This window comes from Terrapene carolina, unplaced genomic scaffold (assembly GCF_002925995.2).
Source record: "Terrapene carolina triunguis isolate 2854851 unplaced genomic scaffold, T_m_triunguis-2.0 Scaffold189, whole genome shotgun sequence".
Classification (NCBI taxonomy): domain Eukaryota; kingdom Metazoa; phylum Chordata; order Testudines; family Emydidae; genus Terrapene; species Terrapene triunguis.
Window position 1 is genome coordinate 175,170 of NW_020664540.1, and position 17,930 is coordinate 193,099.

Below are 17,930 nucleotides of genomic sequence, written 5' to 3' on the forward strand. Positions count from 1 at the left end.
GTCTCTCTTGATTCTCTTGAATAATTTTACGCTACTCTGAAAACTGGTTGTAAACAATATTGTCATGCAGAGAAAACTGCCCTACTTCAAATTAAAAAAATGAAGAAAACATTCCTAATGAAATGGTTAAAAGTCAGGGTAGACTCAGAGTGCTGCTCATTGAAAAAATTATGCATGTACCTAATCCCATAGATTTGAGGGTAAGCACGTGTACACATCTTTGCAGGATCAGAGCCAAAATGTTAAAACAGTGAGGTAATGCCTTTGTGGGTAAAGTTGACTTGGCATTTCCATTAAAACCCCTTAATAGGGGGATTATATCTTGTGTGTTTCAGAAAACAGGCTGACATTTGGTTTGGATACAATTTACTTTACAAAAAAAGGCTTGAGATCTTCCCCCACCCCTTATTTTTACTTTTAAAAGCACTGTAATCAGTTTCAGATGCTTTTTGTCTATCCCATGGTGTATCAAATCTGTCTATACAGACGTACTGACGCCCTATGAGTTGCACTGTTTTGAATTCTACTTGTGGGGTGTTGCACTGAATTGAACTGCACTGAACTATACTGTTGAATGAGTGTATACCGAATTCAACTGTATTACACTGAGCACCATCGCACAGGAAAACGCTTTCGAAAGTGTCTTGTCCCTCCTGGGCCCCAGTCCGTCCATATGACCACGCCCCTTCCATGATGACGTGTCCAGACCGCAGCGGCGGCCCCCATTGGCTCCCGCATTGCCGGTTCCTCTAGGTTCGCTCCGCATCTTTAAGACCTGGGGGCCGAATGCGTCTCCCGCCCCCCGACAGCTGCCAAGATGGCGGCTCCCGAGGATGGGGGCGGAGAGAGCGCGGCGGTGGTGGCATCGCCGCCGTCTCCTGCTGAGGAAGAGCCCCCCGGACCGGCCGCCGCCCGTGGGGCTCGCCACAGCGCGGCGGCCGGGGAGAGGGTTGGCCTGCTGGGACCTGGGTATCCCCCCGGGGCGGTCGCGGCCAGGGGTGACTTGCTGGGTCCGCTGGAGCCTGAGGAGGGCGGGGGCCTGCTGGCCCCCCTGGCGGCTGAATCTTCCACCGAGGAGGGATCGCAGGTGCTGGTGGTGACCGAGGAGTTGGCCCAGAGCCTGGCTGCCAGCTCCTCCGCCGTCGGCACCACCCTCTACCTGGAGCCGGGTGGGAGCCTGGTGCAGGGGGCTGAGCTGAGCGCGGAGGAGCAGCTGGTGGTGGCGACCGAGAACCAGGCAGTTGGGCTGCCGGGGAATTTGCCTGCGGAGAGGAGTCAGGCCGAGCCACTGGCTCAGCCTCCCGGCCAGCAGGCCACAGCGACGCCCCTGGCCCCCGAGGAGCTGCAGAGGGTCATCGAACAAGTGAGCAGGGCCCAGAAGCAGCTTCCACCGCCCCTTCTTCCCTCCTCTGGAGCTGGCATTGGATCCTTATTGTTGCCTCCTCCCCGAGCTGGGGGGTACTCGCTACCCCAGGAGATTGGCCTCATGCCCCCAGCATCAGGGTTCAGCAGATCCCCACAGGGCTGTAGCCTGACTGCTGCCTCCGGGTCCCAGCCGGTGACCAGTATCATGCACAATGCAGCACAGCAGTTGCAGAATGTGGCCCAGCAGGTTGCCCTTCAGCAGGGCAAAACTATCGGTACCACCAGGTGCCTTGTACACAAGGTAAACAAAGGGGAAGAGGGAATGTCTTTGGAAAGCCAAGGGTCAAGTGAATGGGAAAGTGGTCTCCAATATAGAATTGGGCCTGGGCACTAGAATGTGCTGAACATTGAATAGTCATGGCCCGTTCTCAGTGATGAAACTGCTGAGTGCTATTGCACTAGTTCCACTGCTGACCCTAATTTCCTGATCAGTTTAACCTGCCTTGGAATTAGATTTCTCCAGTCTAATAGTTGGAACACTGGTGTTGGGAGCAGTTCAGTTTCTAACAAGGTAGAGCGTATACTGTTGAATGGAGGTGACAGGCGCTGGTCAGCGTGACCTATGTTCTAGTCTGGCAGAATAAGCAGAGTTGTCCAACATGATTTGGAAGAACTACTTTACAGCGACTAGGCCAATGTAACCTGTCAGTCTAGCGTATCTAGCAACTGAGTGTTTGGGGTACTTAGTTTGTGCTAGCCCATTGATCTATGGGTGTTTTGTTTTTTTTATTACAGTGGCTGCCTGCTATACTTGAGATTTTAAAGCTGTTTCTATTATAACTTTTGTTTTCATGCACTCTTTAACTTTCCCAATATTTTCCTTTTGGGCTAAGATTTTCCATGTTTGGTTCTTGCCCAACAGTAACTTTTTTTTTTTTTTTTAAAGTGAGTAATATCTGTTCAGCTGTGTTTGTATTATGGAAGACTGTTTTTAAAAACAGAAAAATCTGTTCACACTCTTGAACAGGTGTTGTTATAATAGAAACATTTGACGTTTGAAATTAGAAGTCTGGACTGAATTTAGACTGTCAGGTCTTTGGGGCAGGGACTACTTTTTGTTGTTGTTGTTCTGTCCTTTCATACAGTGCTTAGCACAGTGAGATCCTGGTCCATGATTAGAGTTTCTGGGCATCACTGTAATACAAATAATAATAATGAGCCTTTTCTTTGGGGATAGTATTTGCTTAATTGGGGGAGGGGGGAGAGGGATTATTTGCCAACTAGAAGCAATTAACTTGTAGACTTTCCTTTAAGTGGAGAGCTGTGCATTTAGGTCTTGATCTAGCAAAGCACTTAAGCATGTGTTTGCACAGCATCAGAGGGATTATTTGTGTGCTTGCACTTTGGCATGTGCTTAAGTGCTTTGATGGGTGGTTTGCAGCTAGAGAAATGGACACTTTTCAAGTAAGAGGCAATAGACAGGCTTTGACTCTTCCTCAGTCCCTTGCTAGCCCTGTGGTGTGATTTTTAAAAAACAAAACAATAAATAAATAGGATGGGGAGAGGAGGACAGACAGGAGGTGATAGGCCAGAGGCCTGAGTTGCTTATATCATCTTAAGGATTTTTGAACTGTGCATTTATTAGGGTATAACTGTGGCCTAATACGTGGCCTGCAAAATTAATAGACAATAGTTGTCCTGTGGGTGAGATGTGCTTATTCAGTTTACAAATTCACAGCATAGGTCTAGAGCTTGCAACTGAATCTGCACAGGTGAACCCTTATTGACTTCAACAGGGCTCTGCCCAACGGATCCATTTGCAGAAATTATTCCTTAGTTTTTGACAACTAAATTCATGGTTGATGGACATTAAAAATAAAACAGTGATATGATATACAAAGTAAACTGAAATTCCTTATCTGAGCAACAAATGCAACTGTATGATAATTTAGTAGCTGGAAGGAAGGAAATATGTTCCTTGAGGGTTGTAAGAAAACTGGATGATGTATTAGTTTCTTCATGTTTCACTTTAAGGTCTTATACACAAAGATGTAAAATCTTGATAAATAATATTGTACTTTTACATTTTCAACTTTTTCCCCCCTAAAGCAATTAGAAGCCATTTGTGTTCAAGTGCAGCCGGGGCAGATGAAGGAAAATGAAAAGCCAGTGCCACCTGTTGCAGAAGTCCAGTCCAAAGCTATAACACCGAGTCAGCCAGTTGGTAGGAATTCTGGTCTGTCTAGACTTAATATTATTAATCCCCAGATTATTAGGATACAACCTGTAACAGGAACTGAGCAGCAACAGTTTTTCTTGCATAGTTCTTCTGAGCCTCCAGTTCAGCTACTTGTGCAGAGACCTTTAGCCCCTGATGGACCAGTGTCAGTGAATAAGATTCCCACACACCAGGCACTGAATGGACAAAAAACTACATGTGCCACAGTGTCTGCTACAGAGTCTCGAAATGTTACTTTGGTGGCAGCCAGTTCAGCAAATACTCTTATCTCGAGCCTTGAGAAAAAGCAAAAAGAAGAACTAAAGCTAAAAAAATCTTTGAAAGTGAAGACTCGTTGTGGACGGATTTCTCGCCCTCCAAAATATAAAGCGAAAGATTATAAATTCATTAAAACAGAGGATTTGGCCGATGGTCATCAGTCTGATTCTGATGACTATGCCGAACTAAGCATAGAAGATGACGATGAGGGGAAAGCAAAGGGGATGGATGCATTATTCAATCCTTTGAACTATAACCTAAAGCCCAAAATGTTTAAATGTCAGACTTGTGAAAAATCCTACATAGGAAATGGAGGATTAGCACGACATTATAAACTTAATCCAGGTCATGGACAGCTGGAGTCTACACAGCAAAAAGTCTCAATGAATAAAACTAATAGAAGTGTGTTTCTGGATATTTCTGGAGGAGCAGATGATGAAACTCTGAGTCTGACACTCTCGCAACCAATTGCTGTCACTTTAAATAATGAAAATTCACTAGCTATTGGTTTGGAAGAAACTGCTTCTTCACAGAGTGAGCAACAGGTAAAGTAGTAGTTTGCTTTCTGCATAATACGCAGTTTCATAAACAATATAAAGGCAATTTCACTCCAACCTTATTGCAATTTTAGAACCTTATTCTACACTAATTCATATACTGAATTCCTATTGCTGGCAATGGGAATTCTTTACATAGATTGAAGGTAGTGGCCTATGTGCATGGCCAAAAGAGAATAGGAATGAATTAGGAAAAGTTGCAATCTGCTTGTCTGAACCTGCAATAAATATGTATGACCATTGGTTAAGTTTTAAAATAAATAACAAACGAACAAAAAAATTTAGTGACCTGCCGGGGGAGAATAAGATTTAGACTTTGTAACTAACCTCGCTTATTTCTCAGCATTGACATAAGGAAAAAACACTCTGCAGTTCATGTATATTTCATTTTAAAAGGCTTAAAAAACCCCAACCATCTTCTATATTCAGGAGTCCGTTTGACCCATCACTGAAATACAGCCTCTGCTGGGTTGAAACTCAGCTGTCTGTGGACAGCTATGCTATATAGTGTACTGTTGGAAGTGAGGCATAACTTCTGCAATTGAAACTATAGAGGGAAATCTAGGGTAGGTAGAATACAGTTCCCTGCGTTAGAAAAATGTAAGTAGTTTCAGTTGGAGAGGTTCCAAGAAACTGGTTTTAAACTGTCCATTTCATAGTAAAGTGCATTTGTCAATAGAAATGAATGGTCTTTGTAGCCTTCTTGCTGCAAGAGAAAGTCTCCACTGTAAACAGTGGAGCTATAATTGTATCACAACTGCCTTTTTAGGAAGACTGTTCTTTTGGATGCGGCAATGTTATATTTGTTGCGTTTTTGTGAATGTGATGTTGCTTCCAGAAGTGTGAATGTGGGTAGCCTGAGACATGACATAAGGTTAGTAGATAATTACAAACAAAAAGCAGAGTTTTCTACAACTTGGGGAGGAAAAAGAACAGAAAGCTCCATGAAGTCAACTGACTCATTATATAGATCTAATTTGCCTGTGCAGTATTTGTATATTGTGGTGATGGGGACTTAAATTCAAAAGACCACTTTTAGGTTTTTCTTATTTTGCCATAAAATCTTTAGGACTGTTGATTGGCTGAATATAGTGCTACAGAAAATCTGAAATTTCTATCTGACAAATGAGAGCCACACAAAATTTCCCCTTGGTAACTGAATGACTTACTAGTCTATAAATCAACTTAATTATTGTGGCTGCTTGAGTCACCAGGCTAGATTTTGTCTTTCTGTCCTGCCAGATAGCTATATTGTTGGCCATAAGCCATTGTCAGTTATGATCGTTATCGAGAAACATTAAGAGGATTATCAATACAGGTAGATTATGGAGGAAGAATAGCACCCGTGACCCACTCTTCAAATTAAAAACTTCAGTCGCAGTTGAATGAGTTTGGTAATTTGCATCTAGTCTATAGGTAACACTGCACTAAATTTGGGAAGTCTGTGCAAAGAGGGGGGCTATTGTTGGAACGTAAGCAGGAGGTATTGAAGGTTAGGACTAAGATGCGTTCATAGAACTGAGAGGGCACTTGAATTATTGTAACATTAATTACCATTTGAAGATATTTATAAACTGCCTGATCACATGAATCTTTAGGACATTCATTTTAATATTCTAGCTAGCTAGGGGAACAAAGTGGCTTTCAGTGAGAGATTCTTGGACTCTGTTTTGCCAACTTTTTTCTATGGTAGCTTTGAGACTATTTTTGAAAATTTATATTTTTGTAACCTCTTTTGGTGTAGTGAATATTGTATTCCTGCATATCCATTGTTTACTGTTGCTTAAATAGCTTGACTTTGTTTGTATTGAGACCACAACAACAGTTTTAAAAAATGATCTGGAAAAAGGGGTGAACAGTGAAGTGGCAAAATTTGCAGATGATACAAAACTACTGAAGATAGTTAAGTCCAAAGCAGACTGCGAAGAGTTACAAAGGAATCTCACAAAACTGGGTGACTGGGCAACAAAATGGCAGATGAAATTCAATGTTGATAAATGCAAAGTAATGCACATTGGAAAACATAATTCCAACTATACATATAAAATGATGGGGTCTAAATTATCTGTTACCACTAATCTTGGAGTCATTGTGGGTAGTTCTCTGAAAACATCCACTCAGTGTGCAGCGGCAGTCAAACAGAATGTTGGTAATCATTAAGAGAAGGATAAGATAAGAAGACAGAAAATATCATATTGCCTCTATATAAACCCATGGTATGCCCACATCTTGAATACTGCATGCAGATGTGGTCGCCCCATCTCAAAAAAGATATATTGGAATTGGAAAAGGGCAACAAAAATGATTAGGGGTTATGGAACAGCTTCCGTATGAGGAGAGATTAAAAAGACTGGGACTTCTCAGCTTGGAAAAGCGACAACTAAGGGGGGGGGATATGATAGAGGTATATAAAATCATGACTGGTGTGGAGAAAGTAAATAAGGAAGTGTTATTTACTCTTCCCATAACACAAGAACTAGGGGTCACCAAATGAAATTAATAGGCAGCAGGTTTAAAACAAACAAAAGGAAGTATTTCTTCACACAACGCACAGTCAACCTGTGGAACTGTTTGCCAGAGGATGTCGCAAAGGCCAAGACTATAACAGGGTTCAAAAATGAATGTGATAAATTCATGGAGGATAGGTCCATCAGTGGCTATTAACCAGGATGGGCAGGGATGGTGTCCCTAGCTTCTGTTTGCCAGAAGCTGGGAATGGGTGACGGGATGGATCACCTGATGATTACCTGTTCTGTTCATTCCTTCTGGGGCACCTGAGATTGGCAACTGTCAGAAGACAGGATACTGGGCTAGATGGACCTTTGGTCTGACCCAATATGGCTGTTCTTACGTTCTTAGAAACAGGGAAACACAAAATTCAGGATAGCCTGAACTTGATGACTTCCTGGGCTCACTGCAGAACTGTTTATTTGACAGGATTTTGGGGGAAAGCTGAAGGTATGTTTCTGGAATAGTGGATAGTTTCTTTGGTATTCTGGCTGGCTGAGTTAATTTGTTTCCTTCCATTTGATTGCTTAATGCTGCTGCTGCTGCATTGAGTCTGTTATTCATATATGAACTTAATACTGCTAAGCATAGGCGCTGACTCTGTGGGTGCTCCGGGGTTGGAGCACCCATGGGGAAAAATTAGCGGGTGCTCCACACCTACCAGCAGCCAAGCTCCCCCCTCCTCGCCTCCTTCCCCTCCCCGAGCGCACTCCGTTCCCGCTCCTCCTCCTCCCTTCCAGCGCTTCCTCCCCCCCAACCGCCGCCTAACAACTGTTTGGTGCTTAGGACTTTCCGGAAGGGAGGGGAAATAGCGGGGACGTGGCGCGCTCGGGGGAGGAAGCGGAGAAGATGTGCGGCAGGGACTTGGGGGAAGGGGGTGGGAAGGAAAAGGGTGGAATGGGGGCGGGGCAAGGATAGTGCAGGGGTGGGGGTTCGAGCACCCACTGGGCAGAGGGGAAGTCGGCGCCTATGCTGCTGAGTGATCATTATGAAATTGTAAAACTAACCATCAAGGCAACTAGAGCTTTTTGTTTAGATCTATTATGCTATTTTTTAATCTAAATTAATAATATAAAACCATTTTATTTTCTCTTTTAAAATAAAAGATACCCTCTTTGAATCAAGCAGCTCTTTGACAAGACCATAGGCTACTCTTGTTTATGATCAAATTCCCTTTGTTCTGTGTATTGTACTTAGTTCTCCTGCTGATCCATTAAATTAACATTACAAATAGTGACAACAAATTACAGAAGCAGCTGTGTCCCTAGCCTCTTCCTGATTTAATCCTGCAAATATTCATGCAGCTGTACTTACTCATATCTAACAATACTGAAATTGCATAGTAAATGAAACTAACTTGAAGTTAAGAATATAATGGCCATACTGGTTCAGACCAATGGTCCATCTAGCCCAGTATCCTGTTTTCCAACAGTGGCCAATGCCAAGTGCTTCAGAGGGAATGAACAGAACAGGCAATCAAGTGATTGCCCTGTTGTCCATTCCCAGTTTCTGGCAAAGAGAGCTTAGGGATACTCAGAGCATTTGGTTGAATAATTTCGCTAAATATTTTAAACTGAGATTTTCTCAGCAGCATATTGAGGGAGGGAGAGTGTTTTAATGATTATTGTATATTTTTTTATAAAGACTGGTAAATCTGCAACAGACAGACCTTTGTTGGCAGCACAACAAAATGAGACTGGTTTAGTACATTGGGGACCTGGAATGCCAAATGGATCTGGAAGGCCCAGACGACCTAAAAGACGCGGCCGACCGAGAATGACTGGAAGATCAATGTGTTCAGGAAGACTTAATAGACCTGGTCGGTCCCCTTCTAAGTCGCTTAGTAATGTGTCAACAGAACACATCATATTTAGAAGAAAAGCTGGACTAAAAGAGGTACGGTTCCCTTCTACAACTATTTCATATGTACCTTTTTTCCCCTGCCTGCTGCCAAAATCTGATAAATTTAATCAAAATGTAGTGAGGATGTGCTCTCCAAGGAGCTGCTGTATGTTTGACATATAGCTAGACATGTATGTGCATAAATGAGGAGGCCTGGGGGTTATTTAAATACCAAAGTGAAATTTTAAATAAGTTTTTAAGCAAAACATATAAATCAAGTTATTGGTAAAAGATATAGATTTTTTTAGAAACTGGCCCTGTGGATAATAGTTATTGGCCTCTTAGTAATTTGATGCACTCTTGGCTCTGTTTTGGGGGAAAATAATTAGTACTGCCACTGCTACTATGTGTGTCTATTAATATATAAAAATTATGTATAATAAAAAGGAGTCCATCTTTTTCTAAAAATATTTTTCTTACAATCTAAGTAATTGTCATGTTTTTCTGAGCTTCCTGCACATTACTGTGGTTTGAGCTTATGGTTGTGCTTATTTGCTTAATTCATTAAGATCTACTTTTCTTTTCATATGAGTGCACAATTGTTACTGAGACTGATCATTAACTGCTTGTGTCGAAAGACTGGACCATACTCTTCTTAACTTTTCTGGTCAAATCTTTAAATTTAGATTTATTCTTAAAGCCACTTAACTTTATTGATCCTGTAAATGAAAGTGAATTGGTCCTTACCACATGCCATTTCTTTGATAGTGACTATTGTGACCTATAGTGGAGAACTGAGATTTTTTTTACATTATGAATTAAGGGATGATTAGCATATACTGGCTTTCTCCCCCCTAAAGAAACTATTTTGGTCTTTACCAGCTAATCCAACAATGTGACAATGAAGACTTAATGGAGCTGGCTCTTCCCCGCCTGACAAAGCTTGTTACTGTGTATGAATTTCTACTGATGAAGGTGAGCTTTTCTCATCATGTACATATATTAAATTATTGGAGATTTTATCTTTCAGGTACACCATGAAAACTTCTCTGGGAATTAATCTTAGTTCGATGTTAGACATATGAAGGCTGAAGACATTTTAGAGTTCACCCTTGAGTCTCATGTAGTCAAAGGTTGATAGTTTGCCAGATTATACTTTTAATTTTTGCTGCCTGCTTCATCAGTGTTATTTCTGAAGATTCCACAGTCCTTTCTTTTCTGATTGGTAAGATTAATAAAATGAGGATTGAAAAAAGTGCTAGGCAAAACAAATCTATATGTTGCTGATTGAATTAGATTTCATATTTAATATTCTTGCTTATTTCCATTTAGGTTGAAAAAGGTTACCCAGCAAAAGCCTTTTTTCCAGATGTTTATAGAGAATTTGAAGAGTTACATAATATGGTAAAGAAAATGTCTCAAGACCATTTCAGTAATTCTGATTTTCTGAGTTATCAGCCTGTGGAAATAAAAGATCCCAAGGTAAGAGGACACATTTTGGAGGGGGGTTCTTTGGGAATGTTCAGCAATGTTTTTCTCTCTTGCTAAGCATTATATAGCATAAGTGAACAGAAAAACAACTTCCTGGTAAGAGAAAATGGAGATAAAGTGTAAACTGAAGAACACATACCAAAAGATTAAAAAATATTTATCTTTTGGAATTTGATTAGTAATAGAAAATATTTGATTAAACCACAGCCTTAGTTGATAGCTGACTACAAAATGCAAATCAAAACCCCAGGTTCTTAGAATAGTGTGAAGCTATGCTTTGCTGCCCAGGGGTACTTTGGTGACTCAACATAATCTCTGATGGACAGTAGCATTAACAGAATCCCATCCCATGTTTGGCTAGAAAGGAAGTGGCCACCACATGAGGACCTTGGGGATGAGCTAAAATAAGTGGTATTTGAGGATCTGACAGAGATGCAAAGAGCCCCCTGCAGACAAATCCATTATATTTGCCAAAGTTTATTTTCTAGTAAACATTACAGTTTAAAGATACCCTATAATTGAACCATTTGAAAATGTATTTATTTTTAATATTTCAATGAAAGTATAAATTCAGCAAGCTCATTAACAGAACATAAACAAACTGAGGCATGTAACACAACAAAGATTAGTTCTTTAATAGCTTTTTCAGTTTTTAATGCTTGTTTGTGCAGACCATAATACAAATTTGTGCTGGTGTAAAGAGTTCAATTTTTCCAGACACTACTCCACTTCTTAGCATTGGGTGAGAGAGACCGTTATATTGGAATCTCTCACATCTCTTACAGTTCCTGATGCTTGGGATGAAATGACTCTCTCCAAGTAATGGTGTATCACTGTCGAATTTTCAGTAGTGAATAACACAATATTTTGTACATATTACTGCTAGCAAGACTTTTAAAGTGCAAACAACATGATCAGTATTTAACAAGGCATAAAAGACAGTCTCTGTTCCAAAGATCTTAATTTGAGTGAGATGGAGAGAAGACAGGACAAACTGGAAAATCCAGGGGAGGAAGGGAAGAGAGGAAATTGTATTTCACAGAGAGAGTAATCCTAGGTAAAAATGAAATACAATATGCAGTTTTGGCACTGGCTAATCGAATATTTGTTTTTCAGAATAAATCATGGCAGAATCATAATATATACCAAAAGTTTGCCTTGTATTACTATTACATGTGTTCATCTGACTTTATCTTGTGTAACTGCTCAATCATGATGTTTCCTCTATGGAGAAATGAAATTGCACCAGTTTAAAGGGACACTGTCAAGGTTGGTAGGCCCAAAATTTGACCTACCTTTTTTTTGCTTCTCTTTGCAAAGTCCATGTATAATTCTTTGATTTTTTTTAACACATGCTGTAATGTGCTTATTTAAAAAAAAAAAAAAAGTCCAGCATTCATGAGAAACCCTATACTAACAAACCAATGCGTGCACAAAATAGAGCAAAAATTGGTAAGAGAATGTGTACTGAGTCTGAAGATACAAAGGGATTTAAAAAAAAAAAAGAGAGAGAGACTGGGAGAACTTCAAGTCATGAACAACCTTTATAGTGTCCTTTGTTAAACTCTGCTGTACAGTAACTTACTCTGGACCTGTGCGCAATATCCCCTACATTCCTAGTTCTTGCTCTAAGCTTGATTTTTTTTCTTGATTTTTACTTTTAGCTATTATATAGGAGATGCTTAATTTGAATGGAGGCTAATTGTAGAAGTTATTGTAGTCTAAAATAGCTTGAGAAGCTATATATATATGTTTTGACTGATAGAGTGGACCCCAGTGTTGAATGTCTTTCTAGATCAGTTTTAGAAACATATTTGACTATATAAATATTGAAAATTTGGTGTAGGAGAAACCACACTTATATTCTGTTATCCCTAATTATTTTATAGGTTGCTGAATCACTAGGAATTACAGAGAAGCTTCTTGGAAAACAAAAGATACAAGCTGTAGACTCTTCCACACAATGTGTAATTAAAACAGTTGGTGAGCAGATGTTTACAGAGATATCAGGGAAAAAACGAGCAAATGAGGTACAGAATAATTGTGAATTTAATATATAAACAAGCTAAAGCTGCTTAAAATATGGTAATATAATTTATTTCTTGAATATTCACAACTGTGTTACATGACTTCTATTAAAGTGATGTTTCCAGATGTAACAGAGTTTTCTGAGTCAGTAACACTGAAATATCTTATTGGAGGGTATTTCTTTAAGAAAAGATATCAAAATTAGCTAGGTAAAGAGCTTTGCTTTTCAGTGTGTTTGCCCTCACTCCCTCATTAAGGATGTGCTACTCTGGGGGACTGGATTCAGCTGCCCTCCTCCCCCACCCTCCTGCCCAGCTTCATCTGTGGGACTCCGGGGGTGGGCTTCAGCCCCCTCCCTGCTCTGGTGTTGGGCTCTGGGCTTCAGCCCCCTCCTCCACTGTACCCATGGGGCTCTGGCTCTGGGCTTCAACCCAGGGCAGTGGTACTTCAGCAGGGCTGGCCTTACCTGGAGTTGTGGTTGAGAGGAGGAGTGGAATGAACCTGGGGTGCGAGGCTGTGGAAGGGAGCTTGGGGCAATAGGGGGAAGTAGGGGGATGCAGCAAGGTCTGGGGGCGGTGGGGGGCCAGGAGGCTCCATGGGGGGGGCAGGGGAGGCAGCAAAAAACCCTACATAAATAAATTGCAATGATTTGGACATGTATGTGTATATTTATTTGTTTTTCCTAAAGATTATTAAGTATTTTAGGAAAATTTGTCAGAGCGGCCCCATGAACTCTTGCTCGTGCGCACTCTGAGGCCACCAAACATTTTGTTGAGAACCCCTGGTCTAAAGTGGGATCTGGCAGGCTGACATGAAGTATCATGCTATTGGAAGAGAACAGTAGCTTGGGTTGAAAAAGGTGGACTGGCCAGCATGCAAATTTAAGTAATGGGGGAGAAGTGAGTGCTGCAGTTAATTAGGTGGCTAACAGTGGTGAGTGAAACCAGCCCATTTGTTTCTGAGAGGATCAGATTAGCATATTTTATCTGTTGCCTGTGGCTATAGCAGTGAGCAGATAGATAGTTTCCTCTCCTCTGATGGCAGCCTCAATTCAGGCTTGGTCTACTCTATACCACAGAGTTAGGCTGATGTAAGGCAGCTTATGTCGACCTGCTTATGTCAGTTTCTACACTAGAATGCTGCTTCCACCCAAGTAAGTGGCCTGCTACACCAACATAACAGCTCCACCTCATGAGAGGTGTAGCACTTCTGTTGGTGTAGTTAGGGTCACAGTGTCCATGCAGATGCTGTTACTTACATCACCTCTTGGCTGTCATTCTGTCAGCAGCACCTGTTTATAACTTGAAGCTGTGAAATTGATAAGAATGTCAGTTTCACTGCTGGTAATCTTGGGTTTGTGAAATTGAGCCTGGCCAATTTCTTGTCTCCAGCTGTGAGCCTTGCCCAGTGCTGAGCCCCCAGGGTTCTCAGAGCACCACAGCTCTGAGTCAGAGACAATAACAGCTGTGAAATAGACAATGTCAATTTCACTGCTAGTAGGCTCCATGCTGTGAAACTGAACCAGTTGGACTCGCAGCTGGGGCTGTTACCCTGAGGCCGGGGCTCCAGCTGTGAGCCCCAGTGGCTGTCAGTGCCATGCTTGGCTGTCAGTGCCCCGCAATGCCCCACTTTAATCGATGCAAGCTCTCCTGGTGAGGATGTGCTCCACTGGCAGAAGGAGGGCAATTTGGACACCAACAGCCGACTGAATTACCCTGGTGGCCCGTAGGTCGACCTAAATTAAGTGGACCTAATTTTGTAGTGTAGACGAGCCCTCAGAGCTGCCTTTGGAGAGGAATGATGGCAACACTTCCCTTTTTTCTGCCTGTGCTTAAACTTGTGACCTTGTCAGCCTTCCCACCCCCACTCTCACTTCTCATGGCAGGGAGTTCACTGCCCTTTACTGAAGCTGGAGTGGGGAGGGAGGAGAGATTTTCTTCTATAGTAGGTATTCCTTGTGTGAGCTGTGTCAGATCTTATTAGTGAGACTTCTCTCAGACCCATCCCTCAAATTGTGAAGCAAGGCCAGGTTTATTAAAACAAGAAAACATCTTTTAAAAAGTTCTAGATTGTGTTTAGAATTTTTTTTTAAGGGCCCCCTAGCTTTGAAAAACTGTTGTAGGTGGGAGTAATGTTATACTTAGTACTGGAAAAGATCACAAATTGTCTGTTTCTGAAAGTGATCTAAAACCTACTAGTTTTTGTATTGACAGAGTTCATATGAAGAACTGTTGCCATCAGCTAAAAGGACCAGAGTAGAAGGCATATTGGAGAATGTGAAAAATGTTTATGCTAGCCAAAATGGAGAAGAGGAAAAGAGCTGGAACTTGTCTACACTGACTACAAAAGATGGTAACATTTAACTCTAACTTACCAACTCTGTTCTGTTTTGGTGCAGTTCAGTTAATTCCATTATCTTGTGTTGTCTCTAAAGATGTCAAGACCATGCCTTCAACTTAGTCTTGCACTTGTTTCTGTAGGTCCTTAAATGATAGTTTAGCTGAGAAGTCTGAGTTAAGAATATTATTTATTTATATTATCACAGTGTCTTAGGAGCCCCTATCATGGACTAAGACCCCATTGTACTAGGGACTGTACAAACACAGAAAAGACAGAACGTGGGGCTGGTCAGAGTGTAGATAAAATCAGTGTAAGAACTACACCTTTTTATCCTCTCTTTATATAGCTGTTCTTTTGCCACTAGTACAAGCTTCTGTGCTTTTGCTCATTTTTGCCCCTTCTTCCCTTTCACTTTTTTAGATATTCCTTTTTCCTCCTTTAAAGTATCCCTTACAAGACCATATTCCTCTTATTTCATTTACAAGAGGATTTTCTGCTGTACTTCCATTTATTTAAAAAGTCAATAAAGTTAAACAGTATCTGATTCATTAGCACCTCCACTAAGGTTTGTGCTAGTTTAAGGTGCAGCTCCACTTTAAAACCTGACCATATAAAAATGGCACTTTCTTACCTGACAGGTCTCCTATGTAGTCAATATCTTAATGACAAAAACAAGTTTTGATTCTTGTTAACCATGAAGAGGAAACAGCTAAAATTGAATGAGTTGGCATATCAGTGTTTGTTACTGAGTTTGATTTTTTACTAAGGTCCAATCGACAATACCAGTGAAAACCTACTAAAGGTAACAAAGTTGCACAGGTGCCAGAAGGGGCATAATTTGGCCTGCTGTTGCATCTCTTATTACTAGTGACATGCATGATGGAAAGAACCCAGCATATCTTTGATCCTGTTTTCAGGATTGTGACTCAAAAACCCGTCACCACCCTTTTTTATAAACTAAAGTCATTTGATATGGAGCCATTGGGAGAATAAATACGGAACCTACTGGAACTACTTCGAGCCTGAGTAGAAGTATACTTCTGACTCTTTAGAAAAGTATAATTTTTGTACCATTATTCATAGGGCAATAGCATAATTCTGTTCTAAGAATCCAATGCTACTTGATGGAGGGAAAACTAGATAAAATCTTAGAAAGATGCTTGTAGAAAATTACTTTTGAGAGTTCAAAATCATATTATTGTACAACATGCTGTAACATTTTTTCCCAACTGTTCAGGTTTTAATCCACTAAATGGGATGGTTGTGTTCTCCGAAGACAGAGGTATTACTCCTTGCATAACTGGAAGTGCAAAGCATACTGGGGAGCAACACAAATCACTTGATTTAGAAGCTAGAACTAACTCTGAAAATTCAGATATCCTTCAGTCCATGAAAATGAGAATGGAATGCTCTGAACTCATAAGTATACAGGGACCAGATAGTACAAGTAACACATCTCCACCATGTACTGAAGCATTGTTGCATGCTGAGGCAGATAGCTCACCAGAAGAATTTGTTCAAGCACACTTTGTAAATGAGAACACAGCAGGTAGACTGACAAGTTCTGAATTTTGTAGCTCCATGGTATCAGAAGATGTGATTGATAATCAGAGTACCAACTTGTCAATGAATGAAGAAACTGATCATAATGGAAAATATCAGAAACTTCAGCAAGATGAAGAAAACCAGAGTTACACTATTACCAGTGAACAGTCTGAACAACTTAATGATGCTGATATTGCTGATCAGATGCAGCAGCTTGAAAAAGTCTTTTCAACAAGCATTGTGCCAGTAGACCATTCATTCAAGACTCAAACTGACCCACATCAGAATCCTGTACAGGAAACCTCCATATCCACTCGGGAGAATCTTGAAAGTCCAATTAAAAACCTGACTGAATTCTCTTGTGGGCTAGAGGAACATCATGCTGGACAACATGAGCTAGAGAATGCAGTTACTGTAGGTGAAACTGTAGCCTTTGAGATTGCTGATGAGAGCCATGAATTCTTGTCTCAGGGACACGAACAGATCTTTATTCAGACTGCAGATGGGCTTATTCTATCTCATCCAGGTACTGCTGTTCTGTCTCAAGCAGAAGGCATTGTGATTGTAACTAATGCTGATGGTACTACAATGCACATTCGCACCCCTGAGGGGGTTCCTTTGGAAACTGTGGAAGCACTACTGGCAATGGAAGCAGATGGCCAAAGTGAAGATATTTTGCTCTCGCAAAGTGAAGTGGAGCCATAAATATAAAAACCTGTTTTATTTATACATGCTTTCTTCTGGAAAAGACTGATCATATCAAATGTATATTTTTCTAATGTGAATATTGAAATTAACTTATTTGTAAACATTTCTATGACCTGTACTTTTTTATAACTTATGTTTATATTAGCAGTATTGCAACCAAAAATTCTAAGGAATGACTTTTGATTCAACTTGTGCTCTTAATTGAGTGTATGTGAGGGGATGTGTGTGGATACCTGTCAACCCTAGTTTTGATGCACTATTACCTTTTTTATTATATATTAGTTTTACTCTTTGGCCAACAGAAATGCAATATAATGTGTTGCACTGCCAGTTGTCAGTGCTATGCTGTATACTGGCAACCTGTATATGGGCAAAATAAAAACATTAAAAGAAGCTGTATTTTCTATATATTGGAGGTTTTATCTTACCTGTATTAGAGTGTTTTATCTTAATTGCAGCTAGTTGAATATTCAAGTTATTTTATTAGTGCACATGACTTGACACAAATGTATAACTGGAAAAATAAGTTATTAGCATTTCAGTATTCCAAGTAAACTTTCATTTTTCAAAAATGATACTGTGAAAAGTGACAGTATAAACTGCCAGATCACAATACAGATCAGCATGGGCTACTATCTACTCTTGACTGCTGCAAGATAGCATGCAAAGATACCAGTCCTGTAGAACCCCAAAGCATTATCTGATTCCTACTAGCATTCTGAAGAGTATCTGACCAGGTTGGTTTAAGATGCAAGGTAAAGTCAAACAGTGCTGATGCTGTATGACAACCAATTGTGAGATGCTTATCTGAACATTAATCTGCATTTTTTTTTATATGATAGCATTTTTTCTTAAATTCCTTCCTCTCACAGGCTCCTCTCCATCTCTGATAGAGCTTTGTCTAAGACCCCATCTTTTTGGCCAAGCAGAAGCACCATCTTTCAGAGCCTGTCACTATTAAGTAAGCTTTGCTCTTGCTAATAACAAAGCAGACCTCTACCCTTAGATCAGCCCAGTCTTCTTCATATTTAAAAAGTTTTTCTCATAGA

At 40.6% G+C, this 17,930-nt stretch overlaps 1 protein-coding gene across 1 annotated transcript; it reads left to right on the forward strand.

Moving 5' to 3' along the window:
• Nucleotides 1-737: 737 nt before the first annotated feature.
• On the forward strand, nt 738-17,387 carry ZNF839 (zinc finger protein 839). The gene is made up of 8 exons (XM_024215189.3): nt 738-1,666; nt 3,475-4,407; nt 8,572-8,823; nt 9,652-9,744; nt 10,102-10,251; nt 12,150-12,290; nt 14,502-14,640; nt 15,866-17,387. Exons 1-8 carry the CDS (start codon nt 818-820, stop codon nt 16,876-16,878), a joined length of 3,570 nt encoding a protein of 1,189 aa, XP_024070957.2. The 5' UTR covers nt 738-817; the 3' UTR covers nt 16,879-17,387.
• Nucleotides 17,388-17,930: the final 543 nt, after the last annotated feature.